Source organism: Anguilla anguilla, chromosome 12, assembly GCF_013347855.1.
Source record: "Anguilla anguilla isolate fAngAng1 chromosome 12, fAngAng1.pri, whole genome shotgun sequence".
Lineage (NCBI taxonomy): Eukaryota > Metazoa > Chordata > Actinopteri > Anguilliformes > Anguillidae > Anguilla > Anguilla anguilla.
Window position 1 is genome coordinate 31574461 of NC_049212.1, and position 23872 is coordinate 31598332.

General features: G+C 47.9%; 2 protein-coding genes across 4 annotated transcripts; one reads left to right on the forward strand and one right to left on the reverse strand.

The window, feature by feature from the left end:
- The first annotated feature begins 58 nt into the window (after positions 1-58).
- On the forward strand, positions 59-4733 carry fkrp (fukutin related protein). Of its 3 annotated transcripts, none has more exons than XM_035385212.1 (2): positions 59-214; positions 1373-4733. In XM_035385212.1, the coding sequence occupies exon 2, from the start codon at positions 1852-1854 to the stop codon at positions 3457-3459; it is 1608 nt and encodes a 535-aa protein (XP_035241103.1). In that variant the 5' UTR covers positions 59-214; positions 1373-1851; the 3' UTR covers positions 3460-4733. The 3 variants fall into 3 exon arrangements, with proteins under 3 accessions (XP_035241103.1, XP_035241105.1, XP_035241104.1); XM_035385214.1 differs by having other exon boundaries at positions 64-200; XM_035385213.1 differs by having other exon boundaries at positions 76-244.
- Positions 4734-10137: 5404 nt separating this feature from the next.
- slc1a5 (solute carrier family 1 member 5) lies at positions 10138-22567 on the reverse strand. The gene is made up of 8 exons (XM_035386294.1): positions 21844-22567; positions 14561-14603; positions 13713-13796; positions 13017-13183; positions 12328-12561; positions 11673-11867; positions 10842-10976; positions 10138-10540 (listed from the first exon to the last, which is right to left on the reverse strand). The coding sequence occupies exons 1-8, from the start codon at positions 22395-22397 to the stop codon at positions 10309-10311; spliced, it is 1644 nt and encodes a 547-aa protein (XP_035242185.1). The 5' UTR covers positions 22398-22567; the 3' UTR covers positions 10138-10308.
- Between the last annotated feature and the right edge of the window lie 1305 nt (positions 22568-23872).

The window sequence follows — 23872 nt, forward strand, 5'->3', positions numbered from 1 at the left end:
GCGAATGTAGGGATGTGTTACCAGCTGTAACCAGGGCGGTAGCTTCCTGCCACATTGTGATCTCACGCGTTTCCTGTGTTCATTTCCGAAGCGGCCAGACTGGGATAAAAAATTGCGGACTGCGCCTTTGGACAAAAATAGAAAGAAACCGAGAGGATATTTGAGAGGAAAGAGCACGTTTTCCTGACTGCTGCGTCAACGTATGGTGTTTTATGTATGTCTTCTGCCTCTATGATGATAACAGGTGCCCCTGTTAATTTTTTGGTAGCTCCCCTTTTGTAGTTAACGGTCTTGTTATAGCATGATATTGCTATCTGGCTAGCAAGCGAGCCATCGGGATGTCTGCATGCAAACAGCACTATTAGCTTTCTCGTCAGCTTGCAAGGATCAAAACGTGGTCTGGTTAATGTTTAAAACCCACAATGCATGGGTTCCTGTATGTTCAAATTGCAGGTATACAGATGCAAATGCATCTGTCGGAAACGTAAGATTTCTGTTGAATATGTTGCTTTAAAAATACCTGCTTTCAATTGACAACGTAGGCCCATTTCCGATATTTTACATTACATTACATTACATTACAGGCATTTGGCAGACGCTCTTATCCAGAGCGACGTACAACAAAGTGTATAACCATAACCAGGAACAAGTATGACGAAACCCCTAGAGAGAAGTACCGGTCTAATTTTACTGTTAGAAAGGCGAAACATGTATGAGTTGCCAGAAATGACAGGGACGCACCAAAAACACTTTGACATGTAATTTGAACAGTATATATCTTGTGCAAAATGTAATGATTTTTTAAGGGAAAGGGATAAACAGAGTAAACCCATTGAAAACCAAAGTTTAGAGACTGCCCAGTGTATGTTTATTACTTGTATGAATAATATGAGATGTCATAAACATAAATATTATCTGTACAGAGTTGTGGTACAGAGTGCTTAACAGACACATATGACAGTTGCTTTCTTGGCATGCATGCAAGCTACTCGTTGATTTGCTGTGACGCATTTAATGTTTCTTTTGCATGCATTTACATTGGCTTTAGACTGTTTTTAGCTTGTGAGCTTCACAAGACTGTTCAGAAGTAGGCTACTGCAACTTGGCATATCAGATCTGGGATTTTAATTTAACTTGTAAACCTCATGCTACAGTCTCTAAAGTCTTACTGACTGTCTCCCATAGCCCCATTAGCACTGGAATTGAGGTGTATGTGTGTGTGTGGGGGGGGGGGGGGGAGGCACTTTAACCTTTTGTAGTGCTTACATGTCCCGGTCCAAAATACACTCAGGTTTTAAGAGTGACACAGACTGTTGTTGACAAGACAACCTGCCTTTTTTCACTTTACCTTCTTACCTTCTCTTCCACCCAGCCGCTCCGGCCTCTGTGACTTCATCAGTGCATGCTGATGGGGTCCTGAGCCGGGGAGTCCAGTGACCTGCAGGGTGCCCACCCCATTGCCCGATGGAACAGGTGCCCAGCACTTCGGGGCCCAAACAGCCTCGGGGCCAGGAGCAGAAGCGGCGCCCCTGACGTGGCGTTCCTTTAGCGATGCGGTGTCCCGGGAACGGCAGAGGGTTTCGGAACGTCACGCGAGGACTCGGAGAGAGGTGCGGAGCCGCGCTTTCTCACTGAGAGCGCCACCTGCTGTTTGCACGGCGCCGTTGGAAACCTCGGCCAAGAGTTTCCGGCCCTGCGTCCGTCTGTCTGGCGCTCTCCTCAGCGCTCAAACTAACTACTGGTGAAGAGTGCCCCGCGCAAGCTGGGGTAAGCTGTGGCCCCCAGCCTGAGAGGTACCCTCGAGCCGACATCAGCCCCGCGTACGGCGGAGGGGCGTACGCACGGGACGCCATGCGGGTGAGTTTCTGCCAGGGCCTCCTGACGGGGGCCATCGCGCTCAACCTGCTCATCCTGTACTACGTGTCCCGCGCCCAGCAGCAGATGATGGAGAAGAGGCGGGACCCGGGGAAGGGCTCCCTGAAAAAGGCGGCCCTCCCCGTGTCGGGGCTAGGGGGCGCCGTGGGGCTGGCGGGCGGGGGCGTGGGGGCGGGAGGGCCCGGGGGCGGGGCCGGTATCGGAAGTGGGCGGAGCCCCCGGGTGACGGTGCTGGTGCGGGACTTTGAGGACTTCGAGAACTACGTGGACGAGGTGGCCCGCTCCTTCCTGCGCCAGCGGCCCGACCTGCCCTTCCTGGCGGTGGCCGACGCCCCGCCCTACCCGCCGCTGGCGCTGCCCGAGGGGGCGCGGCTCCTGGTGCTGGCGCCCAGCCCCGAGCAGCCCCCGCAGGCCCACCGGCCCGAGTTCCACGTGCAGACGGAGTTCGTGCTGCTGGTGCCGGACGGCGTGGAGCTGGACCAGGGCCGGCAGCTGGAGCGGCTGGTCCGGGAGCTGGAGGGCGAGGGCGGCGGGCCCGTGCGGCTGGTGGCGGCGCCGGTGCTGGCCCGCTCGGCCGTCCAGTGCCTCCACCTGCGGGTCAGCCTGCGGGAGTGGACCGCCACCTACGCGCAGGCCGCCTCGGGGAGCAGCGGGAGCGTGTGCAGCGCCCTGCGGGGGGACGCCGTGGTGCTCGTCCGCACCGAGGACCTCTTCAACCTCTCCACCCCCCTGGCGCGCCCCCTGCTGGCCTCCCTCTTCGTCCAGACGTCCCTCCGCGGCTGGAAGGTCAAGCTCCTGGAGGGGCCGTCCTTCTCCGCCAGCCGCCGCCCCCTCTTCAGCTCCGCCCACAACCAGTGGAAGGCGGACTCCCGGCTGCGGGAGGCCACCGCCCGCCTCATGCGCGACTTCGGCATCAAGCGCCTCCTGCACCCCGACGGCAAGGAGCAGTGGTTCGGCTGCGGCAAGGAGACGCCCCGCTGCTTCGGGACGGTGCGCGACGACACCCCCGAGTACCTCTACCTGGACCGCTGGACCCCGCCCTGCTGCCTCCGCGCCCTGCGCGAGACCGCCAAGTACGTCATCAGCATCCTGGAGAGCTCGGGCGTGCGCTACTGGCTGGAGGGGGGCACCCTGCTGGGCGCGGCCCGCCACCAGGACATCATCCCCTGGGACTACGACGTGGACCTGGGCATCTACCTGGAGGACGTGCCCAACTGCGACTACCTGAAGAACCTGGACGCCGGGTCGCTGGTGGACGCCAACGGCTACGTGTGGGAGCGGGCGGTGGAGGGCGACTTCTACCGGGTGCAGTACAGCGAGGCCAACCACCTGCACGTGGACCTGTGGCCGTTCTACCCGCGCAGCGGCGTCATGACCAAGGACACCTGGACCGAGCACAAGCAGGACGTGGAGTTCCCCGAGCACTTCCTGCTGCCGCTGGTGCCCATGCCCTTCGCCGGCATCACTGCCTACGCCCCCAACAACCACCGAGCCTTCCTGGAGCTCAAGTTTGGCGAGGGCGTGGTCGAGAACCCGCAGTACCCCAACCCTGCCAAAAAGAGGCTGGACAGAAGCCGGCTGTGAGCGGGGCAGAGGTGGGCGTGGTCATGGGTGGAGCAGGGGAACGGCTTAACCAAGCTAGAGTCGATACACTGGAGTGTTAGAAAGCCTCATTACACCGACTGATACGACTGCCTTGTAAAACTGAACTGAACCACTTAAAAGATGAGAAAAAAAACTGATGTTATTTATTGGATTTACGTGTCAAGAGCTTCTCTGCTCCACAGATTTTTATTTAAAGGAAGGCCCTGAGGGGGGGCAGAAGACTGAGTAATATGTTCTTCCCGCAAGCCGCAGAAAGAAGACAGGGTAGACGTGCGTCAGAAACATCGCAGAGCCCCCGCTTCCACAAAGTGTCCCTCCACCTTCACAGACCTGCTCCCATTGCAGCTGAGCTGTCACTGCTGCACCGAGCCCACGTATCTTATTGTATGAACAAGTGAAGTACACTACCATTCCGATTAACTGTTGCAATGCAGTGCTTCTAGCTTTACACGAGAGTCAGGATAGCTTCGGCTAACAGTAGAGAATCATAAACAGGTGAGCTCATTTCAGTTCAGGACAAGTCTATTAATGAATGGGATTGTCCAAAATAGACATTTCATTACAGAATGGAGGTAGGGACTTTGGCCTGAATTCTAGCAACATTTATTCTTGTCTTTGACACAATCAGTGTTCATCTTCTCATTCATACACACTCAAAGTCTGACAAGTTAAAGTCACCAAAATTTTTGGGGAAAAAAATGGACGATCACCATAATTTCTAGGCAAGGTTGAAGGACTTCAGATGTTAAAGATGAGTCCAGAGTAGACCTATGCTTGACTAGCCTGTCTTGTCTTCCTGTTTGTGTGTGGTTTGTCCGTACACTTGAACTAATTAAAAAGGTGTATACACTAATAGACAGGTCTAGCTAGCTCACTTTGTCAATGTGAAACATGAAACTTGTGTTACTACTGAGAAACAGTGTAGACAGTGTGTGTTTGTGTGTGCTGCACAGTTTCACTTTATTATTTTTTATATGTTGCACAAACCTGTGATACTATACGGTATGGAATAAAGTGTCAATTTTACAGTGAACCAATGGCACTAAAGAAAGGCATGAGGTACTGTTGGACACTGCTTCCATCTTTTCAAAGAGTGAAAAGAGAAATGAAGAAACCCAGGGCACTTCTGTCTTTCCTTCATGTTGTGGTAGCATGTCCATGAAGACTTGCATTCTATCATTATGTAAAAGGAAGATAAAACATTTTTTTAAAGAAAACTACAATCAAAATAAAACATAAGACGTGCCACTATATGCCTGGTGTTTCCTGTCCCTTTCAACATGAATTCAGCGTGTGTGCGAGTCAATTATGTGCAAGTTTAAACACATGTACTCTGACCTGGAGTTGTGCTCTAATGGTGCATTCGTCCACTCCCACTCCCACTCCCACTGGTGAGGTGATCATCTCTGAATCGTACAGGGAAATGAAACCCACTCACCACTCCACAGGGCGACATGGCTCCGGAGGTAAGACCGATTGTCTGGTAGTCGGAGGGTTGCCGGTTCAAACCCCGCCCTGGGCGTGTCGAAGTGTCCTTGAGCAAGACACCTAATCCCTAACTGCTCTGGCGAATGAGAGGCATCAATTGTAAAGCGCTTTGGATAAAAGCGCCATATAAATGCAGTCCATTTACCATTACCCTGCATACACCGTTTTGTGGAAACACCACTAGACACAGCCAGCCAATCAAGAGAGGAGAGCGGTCAGTTCATCTCCATTAAGTGCATAACAACAAAAAAATTATTCTTTCCATTATATGAACTATAAAGAAGGACAACAAAATGGTGTCACATTTAATATTGACAAAGGAAGACTGAATCCATATTATCTTTGGGTTCCTTAACGGGAGAAAAGGGGGGATTTGATTGATGCTTAGCATTTTTTCACCCTGTTAATTCAGCTTTCTAAAGATATTTCAGGTTGAGCTCTCAGCAGATTTAAGGGGTTGTATGTAAAGGAGGAGTAAATGTGCCACTGTTGAAAGAATGCTTTCTTGCAGCACAGATAGACTGGGGATGAAAGGAATGGCTTGCTAGGTTGCGTAGGGGAAGCAGAAAGCCTTTGGGTGTTCAAGACCTGGCCTTGATCAGCACTGAGCATTGAATGACCTATAAAATCGGCTGGCAAACTGATGAGTACATCGAATGATCGGCCTGTTCTCCTGATCAAATATTCTCAGGTTAAGACCTTGCAAGTCTCAAGCCTTCAAGACCGTTTTTTTCTATGACTTCGGGGTGGACACGGCATCAAGTTGCAGTGTGACTCCTTGTAATTCAACAACACGACCATTAGGTGGCAGTAGACTTTAAAAAATGCGAAATCCTGGCTCAGCGAAACCTCAAACTTAAGTAAATTCTCAGCGCAGTAAATTCCAATAAAACCAATTACCCTTAGTGCAAAACGGACCATAAACAACACTACAGTTGGTCCCACAATCCCTCCTTTAGTATGAACATTTTGACTGTATTCCCATCACATAAAACATTACACAGTTATATTGCTGAGAATTAAATTCCCCATAAAAGACAGACTTGTAGAAAGTTCTGGAAAATACCCCGTGCCAAACAAAAAGCCAATATGTTACCGTCTTTTTCAGTGTTTTCTCCATTTAAAAAAAACAGATCAAAAAGAAGACGTGTTTCTGGTATCGGCCTGTCCCGCGTCTTCTTCTGTGGTGTTGATTGGAAACTTTTGACGGAACTCACAGGTACATTACCGCCACCTACTGTCCTGGAGTGTGGATGCAAGATGATAGATTGCACAAAATCTGAGAATCTAAGTGTCTGAATGCATGAATTTCCGCATACGGTCCTTATCTCATTTTTGCATATTTAATGCCAGGCCAGCGTTGTGTGTATTTCTTCTCCTTTATTTCCTCATATTGTCCTTATGATTTATTAATCTGAGATTGTCACATGACGTGACCAATTTCAGAGGAAGTCGATGTGTCTGTGCTTACTCTTGGTGCTGGTGACCTATTGTGTTTGTATTCACCCATCCAAGAGGCTGGGATACTAGCCTTTTGAAATTTCATCTGGTAACATAATGAACTGAACTGCTCTGTACAGGAAACATACTTATACAAAGGACCCTTTTTAACTTTGTTCTTCCTGCTCATGTCTCAGTAGGAGATGGAGACCAATGTACACTGGTAAACTGGCCTTGCTCAATCCCACTAGTGTGCTTAAATTCAGTTTTTTTTTTTTGCGGTGCAGTTTTAAGGAATGTAGGTGATTTCATCGGTCAGTTTATTGGAAATGGTCAAATTCCAACCCTGAGGTCTTTCATTGGCCTTGACTAAGAAATCAGTCCTGAAGGGCTAGGCGATGCCTGGCATTAATTATTAATCAGATTTGTGTTTCTTCCTTAATATTTTGGCTTGGATAGGACGATTGCAAGGTTACACAGGGTAAGCCATGCGTCTCTGAGCTGTGAATCTCGTGCTGTGCACTTAATCGAAGGATGCAGTAGTAATTACTGGTGTTTAATCTGGTAGAGCAAAAAGCATTTCCAGGTAATAACTTAAGTTTGAAAATAAACGTAAGACCCCTTTGATTATAAGCGCTTGCTAAATCTTTCTGGGTATTTGTGTAATTTGTCCCTTAAGTAGGAAACTATGAAGAAAATTATTGAGTCATAAAAGAACATGAGAGGAAGTGCATAAATAATAAAAAGATTTTTATTCTACAGCCAGTAAAGAGTGCGCGTTTGGAGGCTGTTCAGTCCGTGTGTCCTCTTTGGCCCTGGTTGTGACGTTCTCGTGTTGTCATGACAACAGCACTCCCTCAAGGGAAGCAACAGCGCAGGTTTACAGACGCGTCGTCAAAGAAACAGGAATAACAGGCTCAACGCACATTGCTGAAATGTTCACTTGCACACCGCCATTCACTTTCCTTAACAGAATTCATGACAGTCTCCTATGAGAACAGAACAGTGTTCGGCAGGAAGGCAGCGCTTGCTCCAGTGAAACTTCTGAATCTTTCGTAAACAGAATTGCTGCTAGCCTGTGCGAGACACCATCCGCTGCCCTCAACCAAGGAACCCGAGCCTTGGAAAGCATGGACGTGAAATGATCATGATTTTGACTCCGCTGGGCTTCAAACCATAAAGAGAAAATGTACGAGTGGACACTTGCGCGCACACACGTACACAGACGTGCACACACGCACGCACGCGCACACACAGATGCAGAGTAACAGATACGATACAAGATTAACCGTGCTCCTCCGCCATGTAGACTGCAGGGAATGCCAGGACCGCTGGCAGAGCTCCTTCTGAAACGTGAGATCCCCTCCGTGTTCAAGTGTAAAAACGGGGCCGTGTCTTTAAAGAGGGAATGGACAATAATGCGCTGACAGAACAGACACAGCACACCCCAACGTCGTGTGGCACACACGCATATACAGACACACACACACACATACGCACAGCACGGTCAGCCAGAACAAACAGAAGGTTATCTGAGCACAGCATTAGACAAATACACAGGCCAATATAAAAAAAAAAGCTAACAAGAGACAAGTAAGCACAACAAAACCACACACAGCTGAATTTGAAAGGAGCCTAATGAAAAAAAAATAGGACTTTTAAAACATTTAAAAAATTCTATCCTTTTAGGGACAGACAACTGATGTGCTGAAGATTCCATTGTGTCGAGGGTATGCACACCTGTGGGTAAATTTCAGATATTCCACTCTGCAAGTAATTAATGGGAACGTGACTGGAATGGGCAGTACACGTTACCCCTGAAATGTGACATAAGGTCATGAGAGGCCATGTCCCAGGTCAGGTGACGAGGGTCACTTCCTCCCCACAATGGAATGGTTGCTGCCCTCTAGTTTAAGGGCTGGGCGTGGCATGGCAGCTTCATTAGCTACTTTTCCAATAGAAGACTGCCATGACCTAAGGTAGCCTAAAACAATCATCAAACAGCCACCAAGACCATCAGGTAAAGCGATAATGTGATTTGAGCAAGGTCTATTATAATTAGATCATTAAAGAGTAAATTAATCATTTGCACTAGGGGATAGTTCAGGCCCTTCAATGCATGCCCAGGCATGAGTATGACTTGTGCAAATAGCAAACATCTGCCTCCATCTTAATGTGCTTCTCCTCCGAACTCTCCTTCAAGCATTTTCATACAGTCAGCGTGCGTTCGTTTTCACACACGCCAGGCATGTTCGCATTGGCCAAGTAGCCCAAAGATAGACACTGACATAATACAGCATAAATCTGAATTCACATGGGAACGTGGCTGTTTTTTCATAGCAGAGTCTGATTGGCTCTGATTCAAAACTTCCATCCTTGCCACAAATTATGACACTTATATTGAGTTCATTTTTGTTGAAACGATGGCCTGAAGGTCTGGTCTTGCCTGTGTGATCTAGGCTAACATTGGTAAGACCACTGACAGTAAATAATGTAATAAAATAAATAGTATGCTAATCCCCTATATATGGCTTTCAGCCAGAAATCCTAGAATGGAACCCGCAGAGGTACATATGGACTTCTGCCTAAAGGTCATCGGGTCATCTCTGTGTCGGTCATCTGATTGGTCGGTATCTCGTCCAATGAGCTTGCTCGTCCCCTCCATAGTGGCCCGCCCATTTCACTCCGAGATCTCGCTTATTCTCAAGTCGCAAGTCATAGCTCAGTAGTGCTGCCCAACTGACGCAGAACATTGCTGCAACGCTGCTGCAACATCTCGGCAACGTTGCGGGCATATTGAGCGTCAGCCGGAAGAAGAACGGGCGCCAGAACCACCTTTAAAAGCCAATATAAAAATGTCACAGACACTAATATACACACCACTTAACAGCTGCATCTTGACAGGTATACCTATGGCAACCAAACCCACGGGCTGATGTCACAACAACACACGTTGCCAGGGCCCCCCCAGCCACGTAGATGTAGTTTTTCCTTGCTGTACAAGGGGACAGGTGGCATACTGAGTGCATGCGGGAGACACGTGAGGATTTGTGAGAGTGGAGGCTTTTCCAAACGCTGGGAACGATTTCTGCAAATAGTGTCCTCGAGAAGGTGATTAGGCCACCGGGCCAGTTGGCCGTCTCCAACTTGTGCTATTCTTCTGCGTCACAGACCAGTTGAATGTCAGTTAATCACCAGCAGCTGAAGTGCTACACCTCCAAAGAGTCCAGGGCAATCGCAGTTGTGAGGAAAACCTAATTCAACAATGCCACGTACTGCCTCAGCAGTGTATAGCTATGTCAGGATACAATTCAATTAGCAGCTACCCCAAAAAATCTAGGTTGAAACACATCAACCCTATGGAGATTGCTCTGGACTCTTTTCGAAGGTGTAGGAGTAACCCATATGATGATGATGGAAGAACGTTTGCTGTAGTGAAGTAAGATAAGTGTTCCTTTAAAAGCTGCAGAGACGTATGTACAAGGTGCCAGACCTTGCCTCTCAGGCGAGATTTAAAGTCCGAGACCGGGATAGAGAATGACTAAGACAGGGTCCAGCTCTTTAAAAGGAAGAAAGGTACCTTGCGGTAGAGGTGAGAGATTCCATACCACATTACTGGCGACTAATAAATATTGACAGTTAAAAAAATAGAACAGTACACATTCCTTGCCCTCCTCCTCCCCCCCCCCCCACCCCACCCCACCCCACCCCCACCCCCACCCCCACCCCCCCTCTCTTGCCCCCCCATCTCAGGCTCCATTGCGATTTTGGTTGGAAAAAGTCAGGAGAGGGGGAGTCCCTCTCCCCAATATCAGTATGTCCTTACAAACAGAGAAGAGACGAAGTGGCGGGGGGGGGGGGGGGGGGGGGGGGGGCAGTGATTATATAGCGCCTTTCCTCCTACATGACTGACTCCTTCTCGCTGGGCCGAGCCGCAGCCAGCGGAGCCCCGTCCTCCAGATCTTCCCTGCTCTTGGCCATGAGAGGCGAGCCCTCCTGGGGGGGCTCCTCCAGCCTGACCTCGCTCAGCTCCGCCCCCTCCTCGCTCTTGGCGGTGCGGTCAACAAAGTACTGCAGCAGCCCCGCCCCGAAGGCGTCGCCCTCCACGTTGATGACTGTGCAGGTGCGATCGCTGCAGGGAGAGAGGTAGAGAAACAGGGTGGAGTCAGATACAGGGGTATCGCAGACACACACACACACCCGCATGTACACACGCACACACACACACACATACACGCACACATGCATATGCACACAATATCACAAAGTCGCCGGTCACAAGTTCAATAGGAACATGCCTGAGGGTGCTTGCTTGGAGTTCAAACCATCACTAAAATTAGAGAGCCCTGACCAACTCCTCCACCAACAAAAACTATTGCCCCAGCCACTCAACCCCACCCCACCCCTCCCCAAACCGCTCCCCTTTTACTCACACGAGCCAATCCACAGCAAGGATGAGGGAGATGTCGTTGGTGGGCAGACCCACCGCCTCCAGGATGATGGCCAGAGTGAGCACGCCCCCTGCAGGGATCCCTGCCGCTCCCACACTGGACGCTGTAGCTGTCACTCTGCCACGGAAAGGGGCGGGACATTGTCAGCAGTCAGTACTCAGATCACATGCTTCACAACCACCTCTCAACATACAGAAGTATATTTTAAAGTGACTTGTGTTCAGCATGCTGCAAATCCCTTTAGAGCTATAATCACGTCACATGAATAAGATTTAATACAGAGGCAAATACATTTCATGCTGGAGGCATAGGTTAGAGGTAATATGGCATTTAGGGCTTTTAGCAAATCCGAGGCAAAGTTTCACGCAAATACGTGTTCATATGCATATTTTATAAACATATTCAAAAGGAATCAGTCGTAAAACTTCCAGCCTGGGGCCTTAACAGAGAGCGTGTCGGCACTGTCATGGAGACCAGCGTGTGGTCGTCCAGAGTCACGTGCATTCCACGAGAGAGTAAACACAAGCTCATGACAAGCTGTACCCACGGCATTACACCAGTGGCCTGCGATCCCGGTCCTGGACAGCCACGGGGTCGGCTGGCCGTGCTTTTGGCCAGCAACCGCTGTTTAAAATCAGCAACGCAGTCAGACTCCAGAGCCCAGGAGAGGAGAGTCAACTGCACGACCAGCTGCTGAAACTGGTTAAGAGTGGGCGCTGAGTAGCAGCTGAGCAGCAGCGGACGCCGCTGCTCCCCAGGACCGGGGCCGCGAGCGCCCTACGCCACGAGCGGCGGTTTCTGCCGGCGACTCACAGGATGGTGATGACCTGGATGAAGTTGAGCGAATAGCTGTTGAGCTGGGCGATGAAGACGGCGGCCACACACTGGAAGAGCGCGGCGCCGTCCATGTTGACGGTGGCGCCGATGGGCAGGATGAAGCGGCTGATGTGCTTGGACACGCCGTTCTTCTCCTCCACGCACTTCATCATCAGGGGCAGCGTGGCCGAGCTGCGGGGGGGAGGGGGGGGGGAGGAGACGCCGTGAGGAGGGGCGGGGAAATGAGGAGGTGAGAAGGAGTGAGACGCGCCATGAGGAAGGGCGGGGACAAGAAGAGGCGAGGGGGAGGAGATGCGTCGCGAGGAGGGGCAATGGGGAGGAGACTGCACAGGGGGCGGGGACGAGGGGAGGGGGCCATGCTAAGACGAGTGGACAGGTGTGAGGGAGGGGTGCTTTATGAAAGAATGCTCCGTTCAGGGGGAGCGAAGACAAGGGGGAGGAGACTGTGCGAGGGGTGGGGAAGGGGGAGGAGCCATGGCAAGATGAGCAGACCGGGGTGTGGGGGGCTGTTTTAGGAAGGAACTGGGGGAAGCAGGCGACACGTGAAAGAGGCAGAACAAGAGAAGAGAAGGGAGAGGTGGAGGAGAGCTGGGACAGGATTTGGGACGGAAGCGAGCGCAGAGTGCCCTACCTGGAGGAAGTCCCGAAGGCGGTGGCCAGGGCAGTGACCAGGCCCAGGAGGAAGGTGTAGGGGTTCTTGCGTGTGATGATGAAGTAGATGAAGGGCAGGACCAGCAGGCCGTGCACCAAGTGGCCGATCACGCAGCAGGCGATGTACTTCCCCAGGCCGGCGAACAGCGTGGCCACGTTCTCCATCTCCACGATCTTAGCCGCCACCAGGAACATGATACCCAGAGGGGCGTACCTGCGGCCGGGAGAGGGGCGGGGCAATCAGTGAGCGGGACCGAGGAGCACGAGTTCAAGAATAGGCTGTCTCTCTCTGAATCCAGACGCACAAACGCACACACACACACACACACACACACACACGTGCACACATGCACAAATACATACATTTACACAAATCCATAAGAAGATATGCACACACCTATGCTTAAGCACACCACATACATGCACATATGCCCATGCACACATACAAATCCATATTCAAAACCCCACACACACATTCACACCAAAACTAGCCAACACTTTTTTAAGGCAGAGTAGAACATTAAATGTGACATGCTGATGCTTATTTATTAAGGTGGGGGTTGGGGGTAAACAGAGGCCCCAAAGTCTACATGACCAGTTTGGCCTTTATCACATAAGAGATGTGCATAAGATGGTTATTGTCATCCAGCCGCAAAACAAACCACTCACCACATGATCCAGGAGACCAGCACCATGGTGGCCTCGTTGAAGGAGTTGAAGAACTTGATGAGAATCTCGCCCTCCTCGCCCAGCTTCCTCAAGGCCACGCCGAACACGATGGCGAACACCACCAGGCCCAGGATGTTCATCCCGTCCACGTCCTTTCCGAAAGGAACCTGCAGGGAGCACAAGCAGGTCGGTGTGACTGCAAATAACACCCCCTCTCCTCCGCTGACCACAGCTACGTCATTACCACACCAGCCGAGACTTCATTTCCGTTTGGGATGGAGTTCAAATACAAATTGAATTTGAAACCAATTTCCATTTGTTGTGATTTTTATAAAATTGATTTCAAAATTAATTTGAAGATGTCACTTTGACCCTGTCTGATACAGCAGCACAGCTCTGGCTTACATGTGAGTAGCACCGCTCTAGTCGCACTATATCTACACCGGCTGCTTCCAGTGCTGCAACATACACTCAGTCACACAGGCACTGGCCAAAGGCCAGGACTGGGGTCAATTCCATTTGAAAACTAATGTTCAATTCATGAAATGAAAAAGTGACCGCAACGTTTTTTTCAATTAGTGAACTGAATTTCAATTAATTTTTTCCTGAATTGACCGAATCCATTTGCTCACATTCTGGCACATTCTATCATCTACGCAGAGAGACACAGGGGAAGACGGGAGGCTCCGCCCTTACCTTCATCACAGAGGATATCGTCTCATTGCCCGCCTCGCCTGTCACATTCTTCTCCACCTTCACAAATTCATAGCTGGTGGAGTACTGTAAGAGAAAACAGGAGTCGTTCACCTTCAGGCCCAATTGCCTCCTTTTTATCGCCTCTTCATCAAGTCCCCAGACTGCCCAAGCTGGAATTAAACCCAGGCAAAGCATCCTGTTGGACGCCCAGTGGCAATAATGCAGGGATCAACTGCGAGGGTTTGTCCTCAGCACGTCCAACCAAACGCTTTCCCAAGGTTTCCATTCCAAATATTAATGTGTTCCTTTCGTCCTGATAAGAACCAGAAGAACCTGAAGTTCTTATATATAAGATGAATGCCCTATTACTCTGAATGAACAATATTCTGTTCAACATAAACATTCATTACATTACATTACAGGCATTTAGCAGACGCTCTTATCCAGAGCGACTTACACATAGCATTTTTTTTACATTGTATCCATTTATACAGCTGGATATATACTGAAGCAATTTCGGTACCTTGCTCAAGGGTACAACGGCAGTGTCCTACCCAGGAATCAACCTTTCGGTTACAAGCCCAGTTCCTTACCCACTGTGCTACACTCTGTTCCACATTCATGATCTGCATTATTATCTGCATGTCATCAGAGATTATCTGAATCTCTGAAATACCACAAATACGACTGTGAAATCCTATTCCTCTCTTCGGTTTTTAAAATTTAGTTTAGCTGAAATTCAGACTTCCCACACAACACAGCTGAGAAATGCTGGAATTATGTTGATTGTGCGCTTCAGTCAAAACCATTAAGACCTGATATTCTCAGGAAAAGTTTGAGTGACTCACCGACTGGAATGCAGAGGCCACCAAGTTGGAGGGGAAAATGTTCCTGAAAAAGGAAATGAAGATGTTGGGAACTTTGGTGAACACTTCCATGCGGAGGGTGATTTATGCACTACTCGTTGTGTTTCCTTCACCTACGGCTGATTCAGGACCAGCATGCTCAGTTATATCCCTAAGCACAACCATTCTGCATGCATGAATAGTGCTGACCCTGGAGCAGTGCTTAGGGGGGTACTCATTCAAATTTGGATTTGCCTCTTCTTGCATTGCTACATTGAACTGCTCAGTGGACAACCTTAACCGAAGAGACTCCCACGGCTCTACACACTATCCATTTATAGAGCTGGATATTTCATGGAAAGAAGTTCAGGTTAAGTGTATTGCTCAGGAACGCAACAGCAGTGGCGTATGTTTGATTTAAACCCGCAGCCTCTGACTTACAAGGACTGTGCCACACTGGCTTACGGCACAAACCACCACCCCCCCCCCCCACCTCCTTTATATCGTCAGTCACACTCGCTCACGAGGAGCTGAAGTCACAAGGTCTCTCATGCGTAAACAGCTGGGACAGTTTAGCCAGATTAAACGTCCCTCGAGCCCTTAGACCCCATAGCTCAGTCTCCCAATCCCGCCACTTACTTTGTTAGCGGGCTTATTTGCCCCAAATCCGTCCTCTATGAACCCAAAATGGCTTTTTGCCTTTTAATAAAGCCCAAATGCTCAGACTTTCCCGTGGAGACACGTTGGCTCCGCCCCCCCACCTCCCACCGCCAGCCCGGTCTGACCGGTTTTGGAGTAATGGGGGCTTAACGTGCCAAACTGACCAGGCCACATTCATCCATTTGAGTGCTTGTGTATGCGTTCAGTTCATCTCCTCCGACCCAAATACAAACGTGCTCGCACACACACCGGAAACAGCCAGCACAGCTGACTAAACCGCGAGAGGAGAACGCGCAGCGAGCAGAGAAAACTGACAGGCAGATAACAGCCGCTAAACCAACGTTAAACACGTTAGCACCGTACGCAGGGCAGAGCTGTGCGCGTGAGGATGTGGGGAGATGCTGCGGCTATCAGCCCGAGCAAACGCGCCCAGCCCTAATCTGCACCGCGCGTGTTTGCTTATCCCGCACCGCCAAACACAAACGCCCTGGACTGAAGGTCACCCCGTATCCGGGATGCTGGGACGTGTGTCGGGCTCCGTTACCCCCCCCCCCCCCCCCCCCCCCGCAGTCCCTAGGGGTGTCTCAGCCAAAGTGACCCTGAGACATAGGGGTGTAGCCTGTTAGCACTGAACAGAGAGTGGGCAGGGCCTGAATGTAGGGGATACAGAGTATGTGTATTTGACTACCTAAAGGGTACAGTTTGAAGACTGTCATTGGATTTTAACCCAACAACCCTTGATCTTTCTCTAGTGTGCAGGGGGCGGGACATGGGTAAAATAAACAGAAGACCTTAGCTGTACTGGAAGGGCAGAGTCATGGTGAAACAGGGCTTTCAACACTGAGCACACAGTTGGGTTATTCCAGTATGTCCTATCGAGATAAGGAACTTACTGTAAAATGACTGGGCAGATATAGCCACACACGCAACAGATTTGCCCTTGGGAGCGGACCGGTGGTCGGCTAGGTAACGGATCCTGTTCCGGGACCTCTTCAGTTTTTCTAACATTCTCAGAATGCTCAGCTGGCTGGGTTTGGGCACGCTGGGAGCTCAAGAGGGAAAAACCCTCCAAAAAAGAGCAACATGACACCGCAGTGTGTGTGTGTGGGTGGGTGTGGGTATGTGTGGGTGTGGGCATGTGTGTGTGTGTGGGTGTGTGTGTGTGTGTGTGTGGCTGTGTGTGTGGGTGTGTGTGTGTGCGTGTGTGTGGGTGTGTGTGTGTGCGTGTGTGCGTGCATGTGCGTGTGTATATATAAATACACACATCCATACAGCACGTGGCCAAAAAGGTGAAAACACAAAAATAAAGATCAACAAGATCGGGCTTGCCTACCGTTCTCAGCCAGAACAGCTTGTTCCTTAATGCACCAAAACAAAGTAAAGAATCCACCCGTGGCTTGGAATTCTACAGCAGGGCGGCGCAAGCATTCGTCAAAAACAAAGTCGATCAACTTATGCCGTGACGAAGACTCATACTATAGAAGAGGTGCGCTTAAGGTAATGAAAACAGGAGTGCCAATAATTCAGACAACTATCTTTCTGGGAAATAAAATTACTAGTTGCTAAATAAGAATTAGTATTAGTGTAAAATAATATCATTTTCCAGTTTTTTTCCCCCCCCATTACAAATACATGCACGTTTGTTTACTAGTATGTGCATGTCTGTGTGAGCGTGCGTGCGTGTATGTATGTGCATTTGTGTGTGTGTGTGTGTGTGCGTGTCTCTGTGTGTGTATGCATGTGCCTGTGTGCCTGCGTGTGTGTGTTGTGTGTGTGTGTGCGTAAATCTCATTACACGCGCCCGTACTTTGGGCCCAAGCCAGGGCCCAGGCCCCTGAACAATGTTTTGAATGGGCCCATTATAAGAGCCAGGCGCCAGCAGAGAGGGGGGCTTTTAATGAGCAGAAAGGGAGGCACGCGCCGCGCGGCTAACGAGCTAGCCCATAGATCAGAGCCAGTCAGGGGGGAGACCTCGCCCAACACGCGCCGCGCGGCTAACGAGCTAGCCCATATATCAGAGCCAGTCAGGGGGGAGACCTCGCCCAACACGCGCCGCGCGGCTAACGAGCTAGCCCATATATCAGAGCCAGTCAGGGGGAAAGCCTCACGCTGAGGCCCGTAATCCTGAAGCGTCTCGGAGTGGGAGAGCTGGTCTGGGATCAGGCTTGCCCCTATCCACGTCCAAAACTTTATTTAAAAAAAAAAAAAAAATAACAAAACCATCACAGGCTAAAAGGCTCAACTGATTTTAGATCAGCGCTCTGACTCTCCGAGGAGGTTTAATGAATGTGGCCCAGGGAGAGAACGGAAACAGAGCCTCAGTCTGACCTGTCCGTCCATCAATCACAAACATTAATATGTCTTCACGACATTGGTCCAAAAGCGAAGACCTGAAACAAATTCATATTGGCCGACCTGACAGCGCTGTTTCTACTGGTATCTGGGGTGACAAGCCTGTGCACTCCTGACTGTATAATGACGGTTTGGGAATGGGTCTGTCCAGTACACATAAAATCAATAAGTTTTTTTTTGTTGTTGTTCTTACTTTTATATTTTTACAATGTCCTCCTGCTCACTGCGGTTAGGGACAGGCACGTTCTTCAAAAATGACTGGCATTAAAAATACCTGACTCCAGTGATCACTCCCTGTAATGTGATACTGCAATGCGAGCCCAAACTGGGAACAGTGAAGAGAGAGGATGCCTCCATGCTGTGGCCTACACAGCAGGCATTCTGTGGCTGGCAATTGGTTTCACTGCTCTGAATAACAAGGAACTACCTTAATCCTCAGATCCTTCCACAATCAGTCACTGTCTCTCTCTCTCTCTCTCTCTCTCTCTCTCTCTTGCTCTCTCCTCCTCCCCAGCTCTTCTCTCTGTAATTTTATTTTATATACGTTGTTCGCAATATGGCCTGCAACGAAATGCGTCTGAAAAATAAATTAAGTATAATTATACAGGCATTTAATCTTCCTGTCTTTGCCAAGGGGTTTGTTTGAACGGGGCGTGCCGACTTAAAGAGACACACTTGAGGATCATACAGCACTCAAAGGCCACCCGTTCTGCGTTCGAATCACGCTAATGAGCTCACGCACATGAGTTTAGCCACCAAGTCTGCCTTCATCGAGAATGCGGATGTTCATACCCTGCAGCTCTTCCTGGCCCCTCCCTTCCCTCAAAAACGTAAAAGGGAAACCAAAGACCCACCCATTGACGTGGACGTAAAGGCATGATGCCTGTGAATAACAAAGAAGCCCCATTCGGGCTTTGTGTCAGACGAAAAGGAAGTCGTGATGTTTGGCATTTGCACGGCTTGCCGGGAGGGTTCTGTTGTCTCTATGGTAACGAGACACCAAACTCCTGACCGTTTATTTACACGTGTATACTGTCCGATCGCGGCGACAGGCAAAGTAAGACTGTGTCTGGCGCAGGAACCTACAGGCGTGCGACATTGAGGAAGCGCTGCGCGACTCTGTTTTCAGTTGAAAGTACGGCACTTCAAACGCGTTGCGCAACAAAGTGTAAACTAGGCTTGTGCTCATTTATCGGACAACTTCCATTTATCGTCCAGAGCGACTGATAATGTGGGAGAACATAAATAAACAAATCACAGAGCCAGCTTTTCCATGAGAGAAAAGCAAACTGGCTGTGAGCCCACTGCCCATCCTGTGTGGCTGCGCTAACCCCCAGGAGTGTTCTGTGTCTTTTTTTGTGTGTGATTGTGGTTTGGCTCCCTAAATAACATCAGACTAACTACGCTGGAGAGGATGACATTACTGCAAAATCATAGGGAGACAACAAAGAACCACGAAAAGCAACTTTATGAGGAGCGGACAGTCACGAAAGGAGCAAACACAGCGGCTGTTCCCTCAATCATCAGTTTGAGATTTTGCCACCAGGAAGACTGAGGTCCCTAACCTGTAAAACAAGTAGAGCCCCCAACAGCTTTGTGCAAAAATCCAGGCAAGACCTCAGAAGCCCTTACTGCACCAAACATAGCGCTAGCGCACCTGGCTAAATGCGCATCGCCTGAGATAATTACCCAGGAGGACCACGCCTCAGCCTCCTCTTCCTTCTGGTCAGAAATAATCAAACCTGAGCTCCATTGTGATGTCATAATCAGCTTATACAGCAGCCTTCAGTGCTTGCCGATGTGAAATCACCTGCTATACCATACAGGGGCCTCCATATGTCAGTGAGTTTACCCTGTACACACATCGCAAAATGTTCAGTGTAAAATCAACACTGACACAGTGCTTTTAACTTGAACGGAGTAAAAAATGGTCCCTTACGGTAGCACAGACTCTGTAAGAGTTGACTGTACACTGAGGATTTTGCTTGCGGGGTCTGAGAAACGCTTTCGTTAAGGCTTGCCAACTGCCACTGCCAGCCTGCAAGAAGCTGCGTCAGTCACACCAATAGGTCAGCGGTATGTGTTCTAAGGAGCAAAACAAACCTGGTATGTCAATATTTACGAAAACACACCTTAAACGTATTGCATGCTGGTGTGTTTGACTTTGTGGTGGAATTGCACAACCAAACGCACACGTTTTATTCCCGGCAATAAAACCATTTGAACCATGGCCTTCTAAAAGGAAGTAATTGCATAAGATATGCCAGACAATTAAGAGATCAGAAAGCTGGTGCTTATAAAAGGCTTATAATTTATTTTATTTTTTTTTTCATGTTCAAGATTCCTCTACAGCTAATCATGCTTAGACAATTGTCCTTCTTAGGTATTCAATCTAAGAGACAGAGAAAAACATGATGCAATTTTAGTAAAACTTGCTAGAGAAAACAGAGGTGGCGTGAGTCAGCCCAACTAAAGTCACGGAGATAATGTGACTTTTCCTGGGTATTTAAGGGTGGCCCCCTTGTGATATGTTCCTCGTTCTCTAAAACGGGTTTTGTCACAAATTTCCGAGAGAAGTGGAAATTCAGACACGTGGAATTTTCCCGCCTTAACCTATGCAAATCGTGTTGGGAGGATATTAAAAACAAACTGAAGACAGACTGTACTGTGGGTACACGGGTGTAGTATTTCATCTCGCAAGACTTCCTCAAGAATGTGCGTAACTCCTAAGACCAGCCTACTAGAGGGCAAGAATAGAACAGACAAGAGCAAAAATTAAAATAAAAAAAACTTTGTAGGCTAACAATCCGCTCAACGAATAATTTTTTTTCAACAAAATATGAAAAATAAACATTCGTGATCACAACACGATAACCTGCAAAATTACCGAAGTACTTATGTAAGATTTGGTATAGAAATTACTAGGAAATTGTCATGCAGACTAAGACAAATCCACCAAGTAAATTCGTATGTTTGCACATCAAAAGGTAGTTATAGCTTTCTAAGATATTTGTATATTTATTTAAATTCATTTTTAGTGTGTTTTCAATTGGATCCAGTTTTGTGTTCAGCGGATATTTTAGATATTTGCGAACTGTGCAAGCTTCTTCAGAGTTAAAGCGCATTCTTGCTTTGCAAGTAGCCTATCTCAAAATATCCTTAATAATAATAATAATAATAATATAGTTACTACAACTATGTTAAATAACAAAATTATCTTTTGTTACCAAATCTGTTTTCGTGAAATAAATGACATTGGCAAGCTGGCCAGTTTCTGTGTTTTCCCTGTAAAATGTCCGGCCACAGTAATGCAATTCGGGAGTCAGCTGTTATGTTATTTTTTTATTTGATATTTAAATGTTGCCTTCTCGATGCTACGTGATTAAATGCACAAAACCGTTTGTAACGAATAAAGTTAACAGGCTAAAATTAAAAGGTTTCACTGAAACAAGGAAAGGCAGTGCATGCGAATGAATTTATCAGGTCCAAAGATTACTTGAAAGCTGCCCGCCTCTAACTGGCAGCTGATGCAACTGCGAACGAGCTTGCAGAAGCACAATGCTCGGTATGTGCGTGTCAGTTACAATGACACAGAGCGTGCGTTGGCCGGGACGGGCACACGTGGTCACAACAAGCTATGGTAACAAAACGTGGCTTAAGAATATAGCCACCTCCACGATAGACTGTAATATACTGTAACCAATCCTGTGAAATAAGTGTGTAAAGCTGTGTGTAAAACAGTCTAATACTCTTAATGAATGTGGCCCAGGGAGAGAACGGAAACTTTGACATAAAGATGCATTTCAATTCACTGTGTCGGTCCCATCGCAATTCGATTGTCCTTGTCATCTAATAGAATCGACAGCGCACATGTTATCATAAAATAAATCACAAATGTTTTAAATCAGTTTTCCTAACGAGCTGAAGTGTTAAGGACTGTTTATAAATTACACGTTAAACTGCTGTGTCAGTAGATAACATAAAACTATATTTATTTCATTATAATAAAATAAATCTAACCTTCTGTAGTCAATGAGAGGTAACTAGAATGACCACCAGGGTCGTTTATTTGACGAGAATGTAGGCTACTCTCCTTAAGTAAAGAAGCAGGCTACTATTAAAGCAACCTTTTGCTGCATCTTAGGTCTCACATCTAACCGCCACGTCCACGTGTGGCAATTCGGGGTTGCCAGATGCCAATTGTGGATGCATGCCTACTAAGATAATCAGTCCGTTATAACTTGATTTAAAAGAGCATTTTGGGGGTTCCTTACCTTACTAAGTCCAAAAAGGAGTCAATCACTTCTTTGGCCTGTGGGACCCCATCGCTGGCTCCCGCGACAAAGGGCTTTGAAGTGGACAGGACACCTGGTTTAATGATGAACGCCATTATCACCCCGATGGCTGATGCGATTAAAGTTGTCACTAAAAAGAAGAGCATCGCCCAACCGCCCAACTTTCCCAGGGCTTTTGGATCAATGCTGGCCGCTCCGGAAACAAGACTGCATACAACCAAAGGAATGATGATCATTTTAAGCAGGCGTATAAGCAGCTCGCCGGGGAAGCCGAAATATATAATCTGTACCTTACTAAGTTCTGCGTTACGCACCCCAAGTCCGATAAATACGCCAATTATTACTCCGGCCACAGTCAAAATTACCAGTAAATTGGCCATTGCGATTCTTTTCAATTTTTGAGAGAGTGGCTCCGGGGCACTGTTCTTTTTATGGTCGGTGAGCCCGTTTGCCATTGCCGAATTTTGTTCGTCAAGATGCGCGGCGCCGTTGGAAGCCTTCAATTCGTCCTCAATAGCTATTTTTTCTGCCATGGTGATTTCAGTAAATAAAGTAGATTCAAAACACGTAAATTTAAGTTATCTAGATGAGCTTAGATACAATCTGTCTAAAGCCGTAACTTTCGAAAGCAGCTGCCCCGGCGTACAGTGTCTGTATGGTTAGTGCTCCAGTCTCTAGCAGATACACCAGCATATGTTACTTTGCGAACAGGAAAAGGGGTTTGTCTCCATGACGTCAGAGGGCGGTCTACAAGAATGACGCGTAATGACATGTAATTTTTTCCTCACTATTTTTTTAACGCATTACTTTACAAATATGTAGGAAATTGTTTTTCAGTAACATTTTGTTGTTTTTTTATTTCTTATAATTTGCTGATATGTATTTTGAATTTATTATTAATAACGGTGTTTTAAAACCAAATGGTTATAATATCACCTATCCAAATGTTATAACTCATTTTTTAAATGTTTATTTGTTGTTCTTTAGGTTCAGTTAGGCATATCTAATATCACGTGAACTGAAGAAGGATGCACATATTGGCTACTGCATGAACACGGAATCTGAACCAGCAAAGAAGGAAGGGAAAGGGTTTTTGTGTGCATTCACACAAAGAACAGTTCTGAGATTAAGGAAACAAAGAGCATTTTAACAAAGAAACCTGGCCTCATAACAAAAATAAATACGCATAAAATTTGAATCATTGCTTATTCTGAATGGGTGCCTTATGAGTGCCTTTTCATGACCTAAAAGAGTTTGGAAAATAGATGGTAATCCATATAAAATATATGGAAATTATAGTGTACCATATTCCATTATAATAATAATAATTATTCATTTTCATTTCATTTCATTTTCTTAAATATGATACAAATGCATTTCTTAAAATAAATATAAAAGTAAATAGATTTCAAATGTAAAAATTATTGGTAAGGGTGAACCTGTACCCATTCTCCCAGTAGTGGCAAGGTCTTTTAGTGCAGGGCTCTTTAATGAGGGTAAATAAGTGAAGAAAAACCCACTGAGATGACTACAGTATCGCAAAATCTCATTACCCCTGAGTCAGACAGTATTTCACCTCTAAAGTTTCCCACAGTGTTTTACTCGTGCTTCCACAATATGTTGGTAATGTTGGCAAAAACGCGGACGTGAACTTTATATTCTAATGCCCCGCCTCAGTCCAACAGGGAACAACGCAAGCACAACTCACTGTGAGAGGACCAATCAGTGGCCTCCAATTTTTTTTTTTGCAGCTTTCCCTTTGGTAAAAAAGGGGTCGCCTAGGCACCACATCCCATTCATCTCTCCCAGTCCTCAGCTGAGGAGAGCAGAGAACTGAAGGCTTTCTCACAGAGTCGGGATTCGGGCATTTTCTGGAGAAATGTGCACTGCGTGAGCAGCGGCTCCAGTGAAGTTCAGCATTTTCCTTTTATCTGTGTGTGTGTGTGGGGGGGGGGGGGGGGAGGGGAGGGATGCAGGCAGCTAAGAAAAGCATTCCATACATCATTGA